Below are 20054 nucleotides of genomic sequence, written 5' to 3' on the forward strand. Positions count from 1 at the left end.
ATGTACTAGTTGAACATTCAAGTATAACCTCATCTATTAAACTGTCTACCTTGCCTTTGCCTGCGACAAGTTTTCATAATGTGCCACAGAAGTGTGCCTAGTTATTTCAAAATTGATTCTCGGATAACAGTACTTTAATGAAATTATAACTTTATAAGTCCTAGCGTGACCTTGATTGTTTTAAAGAAGATAAATTTAACAAAGTTATTACAAAATCTGTTACTGAATGACAAAAAAAGATAGCAACCAATGCACTGTTTTATCAGGACTTCTGGCATTCAAGTATGAACTTGACCTTTGGGCTGTTGAGGCTAGAACTTGCATATGACACATTGTTCTAATGTGTTACAATTTTATAAAAAAAATTCAAATCCATCTACAAATGTATAAATGACAAAATTATGGACAGGACAAAATTCCGATGGAGGGACGATACAAAACTGTATGCTACCACATTGGTTAGATGGGGAAGGGCATAATAAAGAGTGGGTAAGAAAGTTTTTGAAGCCAACTTGAAACTTCTTAAATTAGAGAAGATCGAGTCACCAAGATCAATAAAGGAGTCCACAAAATGTACCATTACTTATTATATTTCCCCTAAGTAAACTATCAATATACATTGTAAAGACTTCAAAGTTGAAATACTTATTTTCTATCAAAAGCAGGTAATTCTTGCAATTAGCTCCCTTCCTTACTTTTATCATACTATCCTGCACGGGCTATATACGCCTGATGTTTCCAGCTGGCCAGATGGTATGCTTGTGGTACATGTACATGCTATTGTTGTAGGTCTTAACCCTTAACTGCTGATCAAGGGATGTTACCGCAGTGAGGAAATTGGTCAATTCAGTTCTGGTGGAGTAAAGTTTACTTTATTTCTATTTTATTCTATTATTAACTTTTTTCTCAATTTACAGAAAACAAAGCAAAATGTGTACATAAATATAAAAACACCATTCTCCGTAATCCACTGGTATGAAAGCCATTTAGGCGAAACAAAATTACAAAATATTATGTTTAAACTTATTGTTGTATAATGTACAGTCTTAACACAAGTATGAACATTAACTATCGTCGCTTTTTCGATTTTTTAATATTTCCAGGAATTTCAGGATGATCTTTTTTCTCATGCATTTTTAAAGCTTTTTGATTACGAAAAACAATATCACAATGTGAACATGCCACTGTGTTTTCCATCCCGTGAACTTTGACATGTTCCTTTAGCTGAACATTCCATGCAGCTGCAAACTTGCATTGTGAACACTTATATGGTTTCTCCCCAGTATGTGTTCTCATGTGAGACTTTAGCTGGTATTTTTGAACACAAGTAAATGTACATTTGTCACAAAAGAATTGATGATCACCTGCAAATATACATGTATGAACAAATTAATAATGTGAACTTAAAATTACCAAATCATTATTGTTAAAGAGACTCCATAGAGGGTTTTGACCAATGACTTGCAAACAATATTCCCTATCTTTTGCTCACTCTGTATTTATTGAATAATCATTGACAAAAAGACCAGAAAATGGAAATCAATTAAACATATTGTTTCAAATATAATTATCAGTGTCAGAATTGTTTGATTTCAATCTATGTACATTTCTCCATTATGTTTTGCAATTCTGCCCATTTTAAGTGTCTTAGCAAAATATCTAAATTTAGACTTTTGGAGTTGAATTAAAGTGGCAGTATTAATACTAGATAAGTACAAAATTATCTTTAACAAGAACCGGTTGAACCGGGTGATGCTCCCCGAGAAGGTTCTGGACACAGGAAAGTATAAAAAAAATGAACAAAGGGCAATAACTCCAAAATTACACCAGGCTTTGTTTAGGTTCTTGAAGCGTTGCAGTTCTATCCAATTATATCTAGCTACCTACAAAGTTTCATGTTGATATCTCTAATAGTTTTAAAGTAATGTCCAGGACAAAAGTCAAAAAGTAAAAATAAACAAAGGGCAATTACTTCAAAATAAGGCAAGGCAGAGTAATGATTCTTAAGCACTGCACTTCCACCAAATGAGACCTATCTATCTACAAAGTTTCATGTTGATATCTCTTATAATTTTAGAATAATGTCCCAGACAAAGTTCAAAGTGTCAAAATGAACAAAGGGCAATAACTACAAAAGAAGGCAAAGACAGTGTTACAGTTCTTGTGCACTGCAAACTTACTCAATGAGATCTATCTACCTACAAAGTTTCATGTTGATATCTCTTATACATTAAGAAATATGTCCCGGACAAAGTTCAAAGTGTAAAAAATAAAACAAAGGGGGATAATTCAAAAATTAGGCAAGGCAGAGTTAAGGTTCTTGTTCACTGCACACCTACTCAATGAGATCTATATACCTACAAAGTTTCATGTTGATACCTCTTATACTTTTAGAGTTATGTCCCGGACAAAGCTCAAAGTGTAAAATAAACAAAGGGGGATAATTCAAAAATTAGACAAGGCAGAGTTACGGTTCTTGTGCACTGCATACCTACTCAATGAGAACTATCTACCTACAAAGTTTCATGTTGATACCTCTTATAGTTTTAGAGTTATGTCCCGGACAAATTTCAAAGTGTAAAAATAAACAAAGGGGGATAATTCAAAAATTAGGCAAGGCAGAGTTACAGTTCTTGTGCACTGCACACCTACTCAATGAGATCTATCTACCTACAAAGTTTCATGTTGATACCTCTTATACTTTTAGAGTTATGTCCTCGACAAAGTTCAAAGTGTAAAATAAACAAAGGGGGATAATTCAAAAATTAGGCAAGGCAGAGTTACGGTTCTTGTGCACTGCACTTCTACTCAATGAGATCTATCTACCTACAAAGTTTCATGTTGATACCTCTTATACTTTTAGAGTTATGTCCCGGACAAATTTCAAAGTGTAAAATAAACAAAGGGGGGTAATTCAAAAATTAGGCAAGGCAGAGTTACGGTTCTTGTGCACTGCACACCTACTCAATGAGATCTATCTACCTACAAAGTTTCATGTTGATACCTCTTATTCTTTTAGAGTTATGTCCCGGACAAAGTTCAAAGTGTAAAATAAACAAAGGGGGATAATTCAAAAATTAGGCAAGGCAGAGTTACGGTTCTTGTGCACTGCACTTCTACTCAATGAGATCTATCTACCTACAAAGTTTCATATTGATACCTCTTATACTTTTAGAGTTATGTCCCGGACAAAGTTCAAAGTGTAAAAATAAACAAAGGGGAATAATTCAAAAATTAGGCAAGGCAGAGTTACGGTTCTTGTGCACTGCACACCTACTAAATGAGATCTATCTACCTACAAAGTTTCATGTTGATACCTCTTGTTGTTTCAAAGTTATGTCCCGGACAAGAAAAGGGGACGGACGGACGGACGGACGGACGGACGGACGGAAAGACGGACGGACGGCCGGACGGACGGACGGACAAGGCGGCGACTATATGCTCCCCCGAAATTTTTTCGGGGAGCATAAAAACTAACACTGGTTAGGGACTTCATGTACATGCAGCTGTATCTTTTTATACATTTTATCCATTCGATGGCAATGATAAACAAATACTTTAAGCCAAAATTATATCATATTTTTGTGTTGCCTGCTGTTACAGAAGCGTCAACACATGTGCACAGGGATCACTTCTCAGTTGTCTGTCTGTCCATCTGTCAATCTTTGAGAACTACAAGATATGTTTGTGAAAAATGTATGTCGCCTATCGGCAGCCAATTAGTCATGTGGTCAGGTAATTGTAACTGACTTTTGCCCTAGTGACCAAAAAAAACAAAACAATAGGGGTTACCTACTGGTCATGACTAGTCACTAGGCAATTGTGACCTATAGGTTTTGTGCAGAAAGTTATCACAAATCATTTCAAATGATATAATTATGCATAAATTTAATGAATCATGTAGGCCTCCTAAATGACAGCAAATTTGTTCCATAACACAAGACCTTGAAATGTGTATACAAAAAGTATTTTTAGTTAAATGAAAAATATCAATCAAGGCAACTTGAGTTGTTAGGTTATTGGTCAGAAACCGGCTTTACTTACAAGGTCAATGTGACTTTGACCATTGACCCTAAAATCAATAAGGGTCATCTACTAGTCATGAACAATCATGATACCAAGGGCCTTAGTGTTCTTTAGTTATTGTCTGGAAACCGTTTTTACCTACAAGGTCAATGTGAACTTTACCATTGACCCCAAAATCAATAGGAGTCCTCTACTGGTCATGAAAAATCATCATACCTAGTTTGAAGTTCCTAGGCTTAAGCGTTCCTTAGATATTGATCGGAAACTGTTTTAAACTACAAGGTCAATGTGACCTTGACAGTTGACCCCTTGACATCAAAATTGATAGGGGTCATCTACTGGTCATGATCAATCAGTATACCAAGTTTGAAGTTCCTTGGCACTGATCATTCCTGTATTCAGTAGTTCTTGAGAAGTAGCTCGGAAGGACAAACACCAAGACACCAAAGAAATGATTCCAATAAATTGCCACTTTTCTTTGTAGTATGTTTCACTCAGCTTCTGTGTAGCTGGCAAGATAAAAGTCATCAACAGGCCAAAATACCTTTTTTATTAAATAAATTTCAAAGTGTAACTCGCTAAATATCATTCAACCTTAAAACCCATGTAGTATGAGCAAGAACCATGAGCTACAAATTAATCTTGTAAAGTTTTACTAAAATTGCATTTGTGGTATACAAAATTTTAATATTGGAAAAATGCACAATTGGACTAGGTACTGATTATTCATGAAATTTCAAATGTAGTTTTTGAGGAGTAGTCCGAACAAGTTGTGTGATCCTTTTAACCTGCTAAATGGAAGGCATTAAAATTTTATGTATTCAGGCTTTGAAGTCCCTTAAGGTGGAGTGGTCATTCTAAGTATTTTCTATGTTCAGCTCTAGGAGCCATCTTGTTCTGCAGACCAGAACCATGTGTGCAATTTGTATAGAGGACGGACTAAGGATGGCAAAATAAAAAGCTGTTTTGACATATAGCTGTACATACATTTACATTTGGCAAAATGTCATTTTAAAGTAAAGAAAAAGCTGAATCTGGGGTACAACAAACTTACTTCTATGACTCAATTCATGCTCTTTAAGTCTCTGAGAACATTTTGCAGAATATGGGCATGTAGAACACTGGTAATTTCTCACATTCATGTGTATAGATTCTATATGTTTCTTTAATCCACTCTTTGTTGACAGGCATACACCACATACCTGGCACTGATTTGTGACCTTGCAAGAACTTTGATGATCTCTGAAGTATTCCAAACTTAAGTGACGGTAATCTGTAAAGGCAGATCATTGCTATAATTAGTTAATAGCATGTTCACAGACCCTTGGGGTCAAATCCTGATTTAAGATAAATCAACAGTGTCTATTCTTTGTGAATAACATGTCTATGTTCATAGACGCTTGGGGGTCAGATCCTGATTTAAAATAAATTAACAATGTCTATTCTAGAATTCGAGGAACAGGCAGATTTTTTTCGAAAAGTGAGAATTTATTACATTTCAAAAACCTGAGTGAATCCCCCAATCCTCCTCCTAAAATAGACACTGAATCCAACTTGCTAAAAGTTTACCATAAAATACTATATTTTCAAAGTGTTAAAAAGTGGTAAGCAAAATAACTAAGAAAATGGATGGCACAGATATATAACTTGGCAAAATCATGTACTTTGTATTCATAAGTAAGCATGGAAATCATAAATCTATAAGTATAGAAAGGACTTAAGATATACCAACTTGCCGGTTAAGGTTAAGCATATCCATTTTCAAAGTGATGAAATGTGCAATAACTTATAAAAAATGAAAACCATAGTTTCCAGTATATTTCTTGCACAGATCATGAACTTAGTATTGTTAATTAAGTGTATAAATTATTAAACCGTTGGCACTGGTCGAACTTGCCATTTTAGGTTAACCTCATACGGACATCCGGACAGTTCAATTCCTATATGCTTAAGGCATAAAAACATGAAGAATGGAATGTACCAGCAAAAGGCTGGATTTTATTTATGTTTACAGATGTTAAAAGAATCTTTGGTTTCAAACAGAGAAAATAAAAAAAAGATTACCAGTTTCACAATTGAAGCAATACTTGACAAGGTCAGTATGTACTGTTCTATAATGCTTCCTTCTTCTATTATTTGTAGCAAACTTCTCATCACAGTAACTACATTTAAACTGAGGGTCACCGTGCTCCTTTCCCATATGTGTCAATCTAGCAACTGATGTGTATAGAACTATGCCACATATATCACAAATAAACTGTTTTTTTCCAGATGCATGTCCAACAGAAAACTTATGCTTTAATAACACAAATTCAGAGTAACCTACATAAGAACATTTGTCACATTCCAGGACCTTATTCACATGTTTTTCAATATGTTCCTCAAAAAGATCTCTAGCTGTGGACTTGAAATTGCCACATATTAAACATTTGAATAATTCTTCTGTTACATCAACATTACGATCTTTTCTTGCAAATGATTTGACAATTTCTTTGCTGTACTTATCCTGATGCTCTTCTAGTTTTATATGGACCCATGACTTTTTCCTTTTCTTACAATTATTACCAGCTGACTTACCAATTTTTCTTTTTCTCTTTCTCATATCTTTATTTGATGTCTTACTTTCCGTTAAGTCATCACCTTCATTATCCAGCATGTAGCTTTCCTCATCATCCATGTCATCAGTTTCAGAACTATCATCACTTTCATCCAAATTTTCAAAACATTCAATTTCATCAGGAAAAAAATCAGGATCTTTTACTTTCCTTTTATCATTTCTTTTAGTTTTAAAATCATTTCTAAACTTATCATCTTCTGTCACTGCAGTGTCAGCAGGAGAAGTATGCTTTCTTCTTCCATGTATCTGTTTGTCCTCCATTGTAACCACAATTTCAGATACATAATCATCACTGTTTTTCTCATGGTCATCTATCCAATCCAAGCTTGCATAATTAGGCCTGTAACCCCGTGACTGAACTCTTGAGCTTCTCCTTCTGTTTCCTAATTCTGCATTTTCTTCAGTAGAAGTAGAATCTTCAGTTATCTTGATCAATTTCTTATCAGCTTTAAGGTAATTCATTATATCTTCAATTTCTGTGTCAGACTCTGATTCCTCACTAACACTTTCTTCTCCCTCACTAACACATTCTTCTTTAACATTTGGACATTCTGGTGACACTTCTCTGCATGGTTCACTAGATAAAATATAAGCTTAAAAGTTTTACACAAATTTTACAATTACAGGAATTTGATATTTCAACAACATCAGATTTTATTCAAGCATGATTTTAAAGAGAGAGCTTCAACGGTATTTATTTCGTTTAATGCCGCAGCACCAGAATGATAGGTCATATGGCAACTTTCAAGCTGAACTGGTAGAGAAAGACCTCTTTTGGACCTCTCTAAAGTTCCTTTAAATATGCAATGTGACAGAACTGTAGGGTTTATTTTCCAAGACTTTTAAACATGTTACAATTAACTGAATTTTAATGTGTTATTCTGTTACAATAAAATATTCGTAACCCCTAAAGATTTGTTATTTGCATTAAACTTAGGTGTCATAGTCAAATCAGATATAAACTGAAAACTAAATAAATGCATATGCATTATTACATGTTTTGACTTTAGATTATATATGTTATATAAATCTAATATTTCATTATTATTTTTGAAATACTGAAGAAAAACAAGATATGTTTGTAAAACATGTATGCCCCCTATCGGCAGCCAGTTTGTCATGTGATCAGGTTATTATGCAGGACTTCTGACCAAGTGAACAAGCAATTAATAAAGGTTATCTAGTATCTACTGGTTGTCACAATAGGGACTACGATGGGATACCAGGCCGACCACAATTGCTATCTAAAACAACCAACAACTCAGAACAGAAAAATATATACAAATATACGCCACATAATAACCACCAATAAATAAACGTCTTCCAATCATGCCACTGAAGATCCTTCTCTAGAGATACGTTGATAGTGTTTGTTTGTGCAGTGACTTATCATAGTAGTTTATCATATACAATCATTTTTCATTTATAAATATTCATTTCTGTAAATAAATTTGTATATATTTTTCTGTTCTGAGTTGTTGGTTGTTTTAGATAGCAATTGTGGTCGGCCTGGTATCCCATCGTAGTCCCTATTGTGACATTTGGTGACCTCGACGTGATTGGATACCGGTTGACTATAGTTGTTATCTGAAACAAACCACACTCATTTTACTGCAGCTAGGTTATATAGCTAACACTAGAAACTTTGGTTTTTATTTTAAGTAAAAAGTTTTATTTACAATTAAAAGTTAAATTTAGTTTACTTAAAGGTAGTTAAATTTTGTATCACTTTTAATTATTTTCTTTTTTTTATATTTCGTGTGATTATAATTTCTTAACATTTTCAGATTGATACCGTGACAAATGAAACGGACTTGTGTGTGTGACAGCTATCCAGCTGAGAGGTTATAACAGCCACACAGACCCGACAGTGGACGTTTGGACGTTTAGGGTGAGTTCGTTCCATTTTCCTCCTTTTAGGTGTCACTTTATGATGAGACCACCAGTTTTGTAATCTGAAAGTGACCTTTCGGTAAAACACCGGAAGTACATATATACACACATACACTCTGCAATGTAAGGTACTACCCGCCTTGTGTACTTTTTCTAGATAAAGAAACTGTGTCTGTTATCTAGGTGAACATTTAATTTATTGTGTCATTTACAATTTTACTTTGTGTTTACTTTGTGTCTGTAGTATATTGAAACTGGCCATATACCTTTTATATTTTTGCACTGTGGGGTAAGTGCTACACGACATTGAGATTTGGGTCGTAGTTTGGACTTTGAAGTTTAAAGTATTTTGAACAGTTTTAATTATTGCCTACTGTCTACTGTACACTTAAGATTATTATAATACAACCTTAGTGAGATACTTAGATGAGTTTGGAACTTAGTGTTTGTAGTGATGAGGTATAGTGTTTAGAATATATGATACATTGTTTATTTTAGTACTGTGTACAGTGAAGGTACATTTTGTTTATAGCGCTAGAGTGATAAATGCGTTTAATTATATGGTGTTACACTGAAGTGTAGTGTTATAGTGCACCGTGATTGTACTTAGTGAATATAGTGTTTTGTATTTAAGGGTTGTAGTGTTACCCTTTAATGATACTTTGATATCATTGTTCTACCTCACGGTAAGATTTTACTTGTATCCTAAGTTGTTGTTGTAGTAGTGTTACAGTGTAGGAAATATACATAATAAGTTCAAGATGACTAGTGTAAATGAGTTGATGAAGGTAGGTCAGGAGTTAGGGTATACAGATGAGGCTTTGAGAAACTTTGTTAAAGAGGAGCAAGCAAGGGAGCGTGAAGAAAGACATAGTAGGTTAGAAGCTGAGAAGGAACGTATAGAAGCTGAGAAGGAACGTTTAGAAGCTGAGAAGGATAGGTTAGAATTAGAAGCTAGGTTAGCAAAAGAGAAGTTAAGTAATGAGAAAGAGAAGTTAGATTATGAGTTCCAGATTTCTAAGGAGAAGTTAGAAATAGAGATAGAAATGGAAAAAGAGAAGTTAAGTAATGAGGCTAGGGTTGCAAGGGAGAAGTTAGATTATGCTCGTCAGTTAGAAAGAGAGAAGGAGGAAGCAGAAGCTAGGAAGTTAGATACAGAATATAAGATGAAGATAGAGTTAGATATGTTAGGTAAGAAGAGTGTAGGTAAGGTTAAGGTTAAGATGACTCCATTTGACGAAAAGATTGATTCTATGGATGCGTATTTGAATGTTTATGAAACTTATGCGTCTGCTCAGAATTGGGAACATGAAATGTGGTCACTAAACTTACCGTTTCTGTTAAAAGGTACTGCTAGGGAGGTATTTGATAGGCTTCCATTAGAAGATAGGACGGATTATGATAAGCTGAAAGATGCTTTGTTAAGGCAGTTTGAGTTGACTGATGATGGGTATAAGAAGAAGTTTAGGAGTGAAAGGCCCCGTGAAAATGAGACTTTTGTGATGTTCCTAGCTAGAATTTCTAGATACTTAGATGGTTGGTTAAGATTGAGTAAGGTGGAGAAGACTTATGAAAAGTTGTTAGACTTCATAGTAAGGGATCAATTTTTAGATATCTGCAATAGAGAACTATATCAGAACCTTAGTAGTAAGAAGTTGTTTTCAGCCCGTGAAGTAGCGGAAGATGCAGATTTGTTTGCCAAGACTAGAGGCGGTCCAAAGTATGTAGTGAATCATGGAATTAAAGACAGAGCTAAGCCTTATGCACTGCCGAGTAGACCTGTAGATAGAAATCAAGGTAGTAGTTATCGTATGCAAAGAGGTAACGATAGACTGGTAAATAGAGGTAGAGCATCTCAGCAGTATGAAGGTTATAAATGCACATCTTGTGGTCGTTTAGGGCATACAGCATTTTTCTGTAGAAATAAGGCTACAAATAAAGCTAACGCAGCGGAAGACATAGAACCGAACTCAATGAATCCAAGTAAGAATGATAATAGTTATCAGGGTAATAGAAGGCGAGGAGGTTATAGAGGTAGGAGTAGAGGTAGAGGAAGAAATAGAGATGCAGATTCGAAAATTTCGATGCCGAGATCAGATAGTGGTAGTAGTTTGATAGAACTTGGGGATTTTGAAGACGTTGGTACAGTTACTATAAATTCATGTCCGACAACTAGAGGTATATGTAATGGTAAAGCTATAGTTGCAATGAGAGATACTGGGTGTACATGTGTCATAGTACGAAGGAATTTGGTAAATGCAAATCAATTGTTGGGGAAGTCCAGACGATGTAAGTACATTGATGGTAGTGAGCACAGATTAGACATGGCGTTAATTGATCTTGATTGTCCGTATTACAGGGGTACTGTAGAAGCACTATGTGTAGATAATCCTACAAATGATGTAATTATCGGTAACATAGAGGGTGCTGTAGAACCAAATTTTGGTAAGTTAGCTTCAGCAGTAGAAACAAGATCGCAGAGTAAAGTTAAAGCTCATAGAAGACTTAAAGTTCCTTCACAGATTTTAGACATCACTAATGTAGAGTTTGTAGAGAAGCAGCAGGCAGATGGTACATTAGATGGATGTAGAAAGAAAGCAGAGGAAGGTACTGTTAGAAACTGTAGAGGTAAAGGGCAAGTGAAGTTTCAGGTCAGGAATAAGATGTTGTTTAGAGAGTTTACGGCAGGAAATGGTGACGTAAGTAGGCAGTTAGTAGTTCCTAAGGATCTTAGGGAGACTGTGTTAAAAGTAGCGCATGACTCGCTTTTGGCAGGACATCTTGGTATTAGGAAGACAAGTGATAGAGTCTTAGGGGAGTTTTATTGGCCAGGTGTTCTTGTAGAGGTTAGACGATATTGTCAGTCTTGTGATATTTGTCAACGTACTATTTCTAAAGGTAGAATAAGTAAGGTAACTTTAGGTAAGATGCCTTTGATTGATACTCCTTTTAAGAGAGTTGCCGTTGACATTGTTGGTCCGATCGAACCTATGACTGATAGGAAGAACCGATATATTTTGACCATGGTAGACTATGCTACCAGATATCCTGAAGCAATTGCATTGCCTAGTATAGAGACTGAAAGAGTAGCCGAAGCATTAGTTGACATGTATAGTAGATTAGGTGTTCCAGAGGAAATGCTTACAGATTGTGGATCACAATTTACTTCACAGATTATGAATGAGGTTAGTAGGTTGCTATCTCTTAGACAGTTAACAACTACACCGTATCATCCGATGTGTAATGGTTTAGTGGAGAAATTTAATGGTAGTTTAAAGCAGATGTTGAAACGGATGTGTAGTGAAAGACCTACAGATTGGGATAAGTATTTGAATGCTATGTTGTTTGCGTATCGGGAAGTTCCACAAGAGAGTTTAGGATTCTCGCCATTTGAATTGTTATATGGACGTAGTATAAGAGGTCCAATTACCATTTTGAGAGAGTTATGGTCAGGAAAAGCAGAGAATGACGAAGTTAAGACAACTTATCAGTATGTAGTTGATTTGCAAGAAAGACTAGAAAGTACATGTAAGATAGCACAGCAGGAGTTAGAGAAGAGCAGTATTAGGTATAGAAAGTATTACAACAGGAAAGCTAGAGATAGAACTTTTAAGAAGGGAAGTAAAGTACTGGTTCTTATACCTACAAAACGCAATAAGTTGTTGTTACAATGGAAAGGTCCATTTGTAGTTTCCGAGGTCGTGAACAAATTAGATTATCGGATAGACATAGGTAACAATAAGATCAAAACTTTCCATGCCAATATGCTGAAGGAGTATGTTGAAAGAAATTTCGAACCAGAACGAGGTGCATTGGCAAAGGTAAGTGCAGCTGTTGTAGAAGCGGAAAATGGGTATGATAGATTAGATGAAGATGATAGTTTAGAAACAAGTTATCAAGATAATAGTGACATATTGTTATGTCCATTGAAGAAAGGTTCAGAGACATATAAAGATGTTCAGGTCAATCGTGACTTACAAACAGATTGTAAGACTCAGATTGCAACCTTGTTAAAGAAATTTTCAGATGTTTTAACAGATATACCCGGAAATACGTCATTAGTTCAGCATGACATTAAGTTGACTACGTCAGAACCGGTAAGGACTAAGGGTTATCCTATTCCTTTTCACTCACAGCAGATAGTAAAGGAAGAAGTTGATAAAATGCTAGAGTTGGGAGTTATCGAACCTTCTAATGCTCCGTTTTCTAGTCCAATTGTCCTTATCAGGAAAAAGGATAACACGATTAGGTTCTGTATTGATTTTAGACAGATCAATAAATGCACAGTATTTGATGCGGAACCGATGCCCAATATGGAACAGATATTTTCGAAATTATCAAAATACAGGTATTTTTCGAAAATTGACCTTAGTAAAGGATACTGGCAAGTTCCTTTGTCTGACAATGCAAAACCTTTGACTGCATTTGAAACCCCGTCGGGACTTTTTCAATTCCGGAAAATGCCCTTTGGTTTAGTCAATGCCCCTGCAACATTCTGTAGACTGATGAGAAAGGTTTTGAAAGATCTAGATCACTCAGATAGTTTTATAGATGATATTTTGGTCTATACAGTCACATTGCCAGAGCATATCAATGCATTGTATGAGTTATTTACCCAATTAAGAGAGTCTAGGCTTACTGCTAGACCGTCCAAGTGTTTCATATGTTTTGAAAAATTGGAATGTTTAGGTCATATGATAGGAGGTAGTAAGTCCATTGAACCTGTTCTCAGTAAGGTCAAGGCAATTCAGGAGACCGAGAGACCCACGACTAAGCGAGGAGTCCGGCAATTTTTAGGGGTTGTGTCTTGGTACCGGAAGTTCATCCCTAACTTTGCCGCCATTGCGTGTCCGTTGACCGATTTGACAAAAAAGTTTCAACCAAATCGTATTGAATGGGGTGAAAGTCAGGAAAAGGCTTTTCAGACTCTTAAGGCTAGTTTGACCGGTCCGCCAATTTTGAAATTACCAGATTTAGACAAGATATTTATTCTCAGAGTTGATGCTTCTGATTGTGGATTAGGATCTGTATTACTTCAAGAACAAGGTGAGGAGAAATTTCCAGTAGCTTATGCCAGTAGAAAGTTGTTACCAAGAGAACAGAAGTATTCTGTAATAGAGAAGGAGTGCCTTGGTATTGTTTGGGCAATTTCTAAATTTCACAGATACTTGTTTGGTAAGGAATTTATTCTAGAGACAGATCACCAGCCGCTTTTGTATCTTATTTTACATAACTATTTTTCCCGCCGTCCCAGCTTTATTTCGTGCAAATCGATTTTTCATGTTTTGCACGATCTGTTTTCCCGCTCAGTACTCAGTAGTTTGCTATATATTGACTAAATTTTAAGTGACATATTGCAATGCACTGGACGTTATACAGGTCACTATGACGGTGACAGACAAATTATATTTGTCATAAAATTACAGCTTGTACAAGCTTCTTATTTGAGGACACACCCGAAGATGACACGGGCCCTCCACACGTATGTCCATGGCTAAAGGGTGACGCATGCCCTTGTTCAGGATCCTATCAACTGTGCCAACACTGTAGGAAGTACAGTTACGCTTGATAAGATTTTATACAAGACGCCCGCCATTGTGACGAATTTTGTTTAACAACGCCACCACTTTATTGATACATCATGACAGAAACTTTACGGGAGAAATAGACTGAGATACGTTGATAGTGTTTGTTTGTGCAGTGACTTATCATAGTAGTTTATCATATACAATCATTTTTCATTTATAAATATTCATTTCTGTAAATAAATTTGTATATATTTTTCTGTTCTGAGTTGTTGGTTGTTTTAGATAGCAATTGTGGTCGGCCTGGTATCCCATCGTAGTCCCTATTGTGACACTGGTCATGACTAGTCACAAGGTAATAATTATTGTGACCCCATAGGTTGTGTGCAGCAATTAAAGTTATTAAAAATCTTACCAAATAATATACATAAATTTTATGAATCACATAGGCCTCATTAATGACAGCCAAGTTGTTGTATTACATTGACCTTCAAATGTGTATACCAAAAGCACACAAAAATATCAACCAAGGCAACTTGAGTTGTTGAGTTATTGGTCAGAATCTGTCATTAAGTACAAGATCACTATGACATTGACTGCGTGACCCCAAAAACAATAGGGGTCATCTACTGGTCATGACCAATCATCATACCAAGTTTGAAGTTCCTAGGCCTAAGGGTTCTTTAGTTATTGATCGGAAACCGGTTTCACCTATTAGGTCGATGTGACCTTGACCTTTGACCCCTTGACCCCAAAATCAATAGGGGTCATCTACTGGTCATGACCAATTATCATACCAAGTTTGAAGTACCTAGGCCTAAGCCTTTTTTAGCTATTGATCGAACCCGTTTTTAAGTAAAAGGTCAATGTGACCTTGACCTTTGACCCCATAATCAATAGGGGTCATCTGCTGGTCATGACCAATCACCATACCAAGTTTGAAATTCCTAGCCCTAAGCTTTCTTTAGTTATTGATCAGAAAACATTTTTACCTACAAGGTCAATGTGACCTTGACCTTTCACCCCTTGACCCCAATATCAATAGGGGTCATCTGCTGGTCATGACCAAACATCTTACCAAGTTTGAAGTACCTAGGCCTAAGCCTTTTTTAGTTATTGATCGGACCCGTTTTTAAGTAAAAGGTCAATGTGACCTTGACCTTTGACCCCAAAATCAATAGGGGTCATCTGCTGGTCATGACCAATCACCATACCAAGTTTGAAATTCCTAGCCCTAAGCTTTCTTTAGTTATTGATCAGAAACCATTTTTACCTACAAGGTCAATGTGACCTTGACCTTTGACCCCTTGACCCCAATATCAATAGGGGTCATCTGCTGGTCATGACCAATCATCTTACCAAGTTTGAAGTCTCTAGACCTAAGGGTTCTTTAGTTATTGATCGGAAACCGTTTTTACCTACAAGGTCAATGTGACCTTGACCTTTGACCCCTTGACCCCTTAATCAATAGGGGTCATCTGCTGGTCATGACCAATCATCATACCAAGTTTGAAGTTCCTAGGCCTAAGTGTTCTTTAGTTATTGATTGGAAACCGTTTTACCTTAAAGGTCAATATGACCTTGACCTTTGACCCCAAAATCCAAAGGGGTCATCTGCTGGTCATGACCAATCACCATACCAAGTTTGAAGTTTGACTGTTTCTAGACCTAAGCGTTCTTAAGTTATTGATTCGAAACCGTTTTAACATACAAGGTCAATGTGACGTTGACCTTCGACCCCTTGACCAGGGGTCATCTACTGGTCATGACCAATCACCATAATAAGTTTGAAGATCGTAGGCCAAAGCCTTCTTTAGTTATTGATCGGAAACCGTTTTAACATACAAAGTCAATGTGACCTTGACCTTTGACCCCTTGACCCGAAAATCTTTAGGGGTCATCTAGTGGTCATGACCAATCACCATACCAAGCTTGAAGATCCTAGGCCTAAGCGTTCTTTAGTTATCACTCGGAAACCATTTGGTCTACGGACCGACGGACCGGACGGACCGACAAGTGCAAAGCAATATTCCCCCTCTTCTTCGAAGTGGGGGCATAATTAGGTGTAGGGTGTGATCTTTTTGCCCTATGCAGAATGCACATGCATAACAAAATACTGTACAATTTTTGCATAGCAATGGGCGGAGTTGTAAGGTCTATACCCCTTAGGGCAATAATCAATACCAGGGTTATGCATCATGTCTTAAGTTACATGAATATCTTTTATAGTTTTGAAAATTGTTGTTACATGCAAAACTAGGTCCACTGTAGATGTCATTTAGATGTATGATATTTACTCATAAAAAATGCGTTAAGTGATCTTCATAAAGGACATAATTGCACTTTAAATTGCTTTTACAGAAGTAACACAATGTAAATTATAAAGGGATAATTCAAACTTACAGCTAGCTTTGGCTTGTCAAGATGTGTATTCCTGCATTCACCATAGTAAATTGTTGTATTTACAACAGCAGCTTTGTGCTTGTTTATACAATATCCTATGTAAATCAATTTATTTTACAGCCATTATTATTGACTTTTATATAGGCCAATTTTGACGACCCTAGGACTTTTATTTGAATAAACTTGGGAGACACCTACTAGAAAATGTTTCATGCCAAATATCTTAGCTCTAGCTCTTTGGGTTTTTTTAAAAGAAGATTTTTTAATTTTTTTTTCTTTCTGCATGGAATTAAATTCTTTTAACAATTTATTAGGTGAACACCAAGGGAACATTCCTGTGTAGTTTGGATGAAATTGGTTAGATGTTTGAGGAGATGTCGTTTAAAGTTCAAGTGGAAGTATGACAGGTGGACGTTAGATGAAAAGTGATCACAAAAGCTGACCATGTCACTTTGTGATAGGTGAGCTAAAAAGACAATAATTCAATTAACTTCTATTATGATTTCGAAAACATTGTTAATATTTGAGCCGTGCCATGACAAAACCAACATAATGGGTTTGTGACCAGCATGGATCCACAACATCCTGCACATCCACGCAGTCTGATCAGAATCCATGCTGTTTGCTGTCAGTTTTTCTACTTATTATAAGGTTTGTAAGCGAACAGCATGGATTCTGATCAGACTGCATGGATGTGCTGGCTGATTTGGAATTCCATGCTGGTGGCAAACCCATTATGTTGGTTTTGACATGTCGCGGCTCATTTGGGTTTCAAGCAAATGTCTTTAGTGGCTCATGAGATATGATGTTGTACATAAAGTTGCATGAAAAGCTTTAATTAGTACTAATTGTGATGCCCATGCCAGGAGTGTAGATGATAACCTAGCTTTTCTTGAAAAATTGAAGACCTTTAAAGAGCAGTCTTGTTCTGACCTTATGTTGTTTGCTTCACATGTTCATTATTTGGATAAAATAAAGCGATTAATTACAAGACTAGAAATGTGTCATCATGCCACGGATGCCCCCGCATGCAGCCAAAATTTCAGATGTTATAATATTTAATTCCAAATTTGTTTGCACAAATTATTTTTTCATTTGCAGTTCAAAGCCCTTAAAACTTTTCAATGTTAACACAAACCATTTTCATACAATGTTCAAAGCACTGAAATTATTCAGTCTTAACCTTTTGAAAATAGCATATTTCATATTTGTAGCCAAAATAATGGCTACATACATTTCCACAAAAGTATGAGTGCTGAAACTGAAAGTTCAAAAATTTTCCAACATTCAAGAAAGATAAGTTTGTCCAAAATCATTGAACCACGACCAAATTCAAACTTTCCACAAAAGTATGAGTGCTGAAACAGAAAGTTCAAAATTTTTTCAACATTCAAGAAAGATAAGTTTATCCAAAATCATTGAACCACGACCAAATTCAAACTTAAACTGCTTATTCCTAAGATGTATCTATATTATTTTCAAAGTGAAAGGGACATAACTCTGCCAAAAAATCATCGAACCATGACCAAATTCCAACTTGACCTGCCCATTCCTTTGACATATCCATATGTCAAATTTGAGTTGAATATGTAACACTGTTGGGTAGATAATGAACAGAAACTGTAAATTTCATATTATTTTCAAAGTAAAAGGGGCATTACTCTGCCAAAAATCATTGAACCATGACCAAATTCTAACTTGGCCTGGGCATTCCAAAAACATATCCATATGTCTAATTTGAGTTGAATGTGTTGTACTGTTGGGGAGATAATAAACAGAAACTGAAAATTTCATATAATTTTCAAAGTGAAAGGGGCATAACTCTGCCAAAAATCATCGAACCATGACCAAATTCGAACTTGACCTGTATTTTGTCAAGACATATCCATATGTCAAATTTGAGTTGAATGTGTTGTACCTTTGGGGAGATAATGAACGGAAACTGAAAATTTCATGTTATTTTCAAAGTAAAAGGGGCATAACTCTGCCAAAAATCATCGAAATATGACCAAATTTGAACTTGACTTGTATTTTCTCATGACATATCCATATGTCTAATTTGAGTTGAATGTGTTGTACTGTTGGGGAGATAATAAACAGAAACTGAAAATTCCTTATTATTTTCAAAGTGAAAGGGGCATAACTCTGCCAAAAATCATCGAACCATGACCAAATTCGAACTTGACCTGTATTTTCTCAAGACATATCCATATGTCAAATTTGAGTTGAATGTGTTGTACCTTTGGGGAGATAATGAACGGAAACTGAAAATTTCATGTTATTTTCAAAGTAAAAGGGGCATAACTCTGCCAAAAATCATCGAACCATGACCAAATTTGAACTTGACCTGTATTTTCTCATGACATATCCATATGTCAAGTTTGAGTTTAATGTGTTGTATCGTTGGGGAGATAATGAACGGAAACTGAAAATTTCATATTATTTTAAAGTAAAAGGGGCATAACTCTGCCAAAAATCATCGAACCATGACCAAATTCGAACTTGACCTGTATTTTCTCATGATATATCCATATGTCAAATTTGAGTTGAATGTGTGCAACCGTTACTAAGATAATGAACGGAAACTGATGATGACGGAATGACAGAATGACGGAATGACGGAAGGACGGAATGACGGAAGGACGGAATGACGGAAGGACGGAATGACGGAAGGACGGAAGGACGGAACAGGGTAACACTATATGCCCCGGCCATTACATGGCGGGGGCATAAAAAGACAAATTAAACAAACTATTCATAACAGTAACAATCATCCCATACCTGTTAATCTTGTCTGACTGATCTGGCATTATTTCTTGCTTCACTAATGCCTCATTTAAAGTGTCAGGAATCTCATTCATCGAAGCATCTTCAACAAGGATCTTATTTCCTAAATCCTCAGCCACAGGAGCATCATTTCCAGGGGCAGGAGCCTTTTTCACATAAGCATGTTCAACAAGGACTTTATTCTTGAAGGCCACAGTCGCAAGAGACTTATTCACAAGGACATCTTCAACAAGATACTTATTCCTGATGTTGTTATTCACAGAAGCATCAGGGACATCTTCCATAAGATAATAACATTTATTCATACAACCCTCACTTAAAGAAGCTTTATTCACAGAAGCATCATCCACAAGACACTGATCCAAGGCCTCAGTCACAGGAGCTTTATTCACAGAAGCATTTTCCATAAGGTACTTATTCAAAGCCTCAGTCCAAGGAGTTATATTCACAGAAGCATCTTCCTCAGGAAACTTATTCAAGGCCTCAGTCACAGAAGCCTTATTCACAGAAGCATCTTCCATAAGGTACTTATTCAAAGCCTCAGTCCTAGAAGCTTTATTCACAGAAGTATCTTCCATAGGATACTTATTCAAGGTCTCGTTCCAAAGAGACTTATTCACAGAAGCATCTTCCATCGGATACTTATTCAAGGCCTCAGTCACAGGAGCTTTATTCAAAGAAGCATCTTCCACAGGATACTTATTCAAAGCCTCAGTCACAGGAGTTTTTATTCACAGAAGCATCTTCCACAAAGTAACAAAGATTTTTTCCTGAAGGTGTTATTCACAGAAGCATCTTTCGGG

General features: G+C 36.0%; 1 protein-coding gene across 1 annotated transcript; it reads right to left on the bottom strand.

Annotated features, from left to right (window-relative positions):
- Positions 1-771: 771 nt before the first annotated feature.
- LOC132728888 (zinc finger protein 37-like) lies at positions 772-19973 on the bottom strand. The gene is made up of 4 exons (XM_060714587.1): positions 19246-19973; positions 6091-7220; positions 5081-5299; positions 772-1364 (listed from the first exon to the last, which is right to left on the bottom strand). Exons 1-4 carry the CDS (start codon positions 19884-19886, stop codon positions 1069-1071), a joined length of 2286 nt encoding a protein of 761 aa, XP_060570570.1. The 5' UTR covers positions 19887-19973; the 3' UTR covers positions 772-1068.
- Between the last annotated feature and the right edge of the window lie 81 nt (positions 19974-20054).

Source organism: Ruditapes philippinarum, unplaced genomic scaffold, assembly GCF_026571515.1.
Source record: "Ruditapes philippinarum isolate M1 unplaced genomic scaffold, ASM2657151v2 ctg578_1_1_1_1, whole genome shotgun sequence".
In the NCBI taxonomy this organism is placed as follows: domain Eukaryota; kingdom Metazoa; phylum Mollusca; class Bivalvia; order Venerida; family Veneridae; genus Ruditapes; species Ruditapes philippinarum.

Bases quoted from the DNA above. Each gene is read 5' to 3' on its own strand.
- LOC132728888 (XM_060714587.1), bottom strand. From the start codon at position 19,886: ATGGAAGATGCTTCTGTGAATAAGTCTCTTTGGAACGAGACCTTGAAT. The intron at 5,300-6,090 runs GTAATCTTTTTT...CTGCCTTTACAG, and splicing joins TTGCTTCAATTGTGAAACTG to ATTACCGTCACTTAAGTTTG. The intron at 1,365-5,080 runs GTAAGTTTGTTG...GTATATTTGCAG, and splicing joins GCATGAATTGAGTCATAGAA to GTGATCATCAATTCTTTTGT.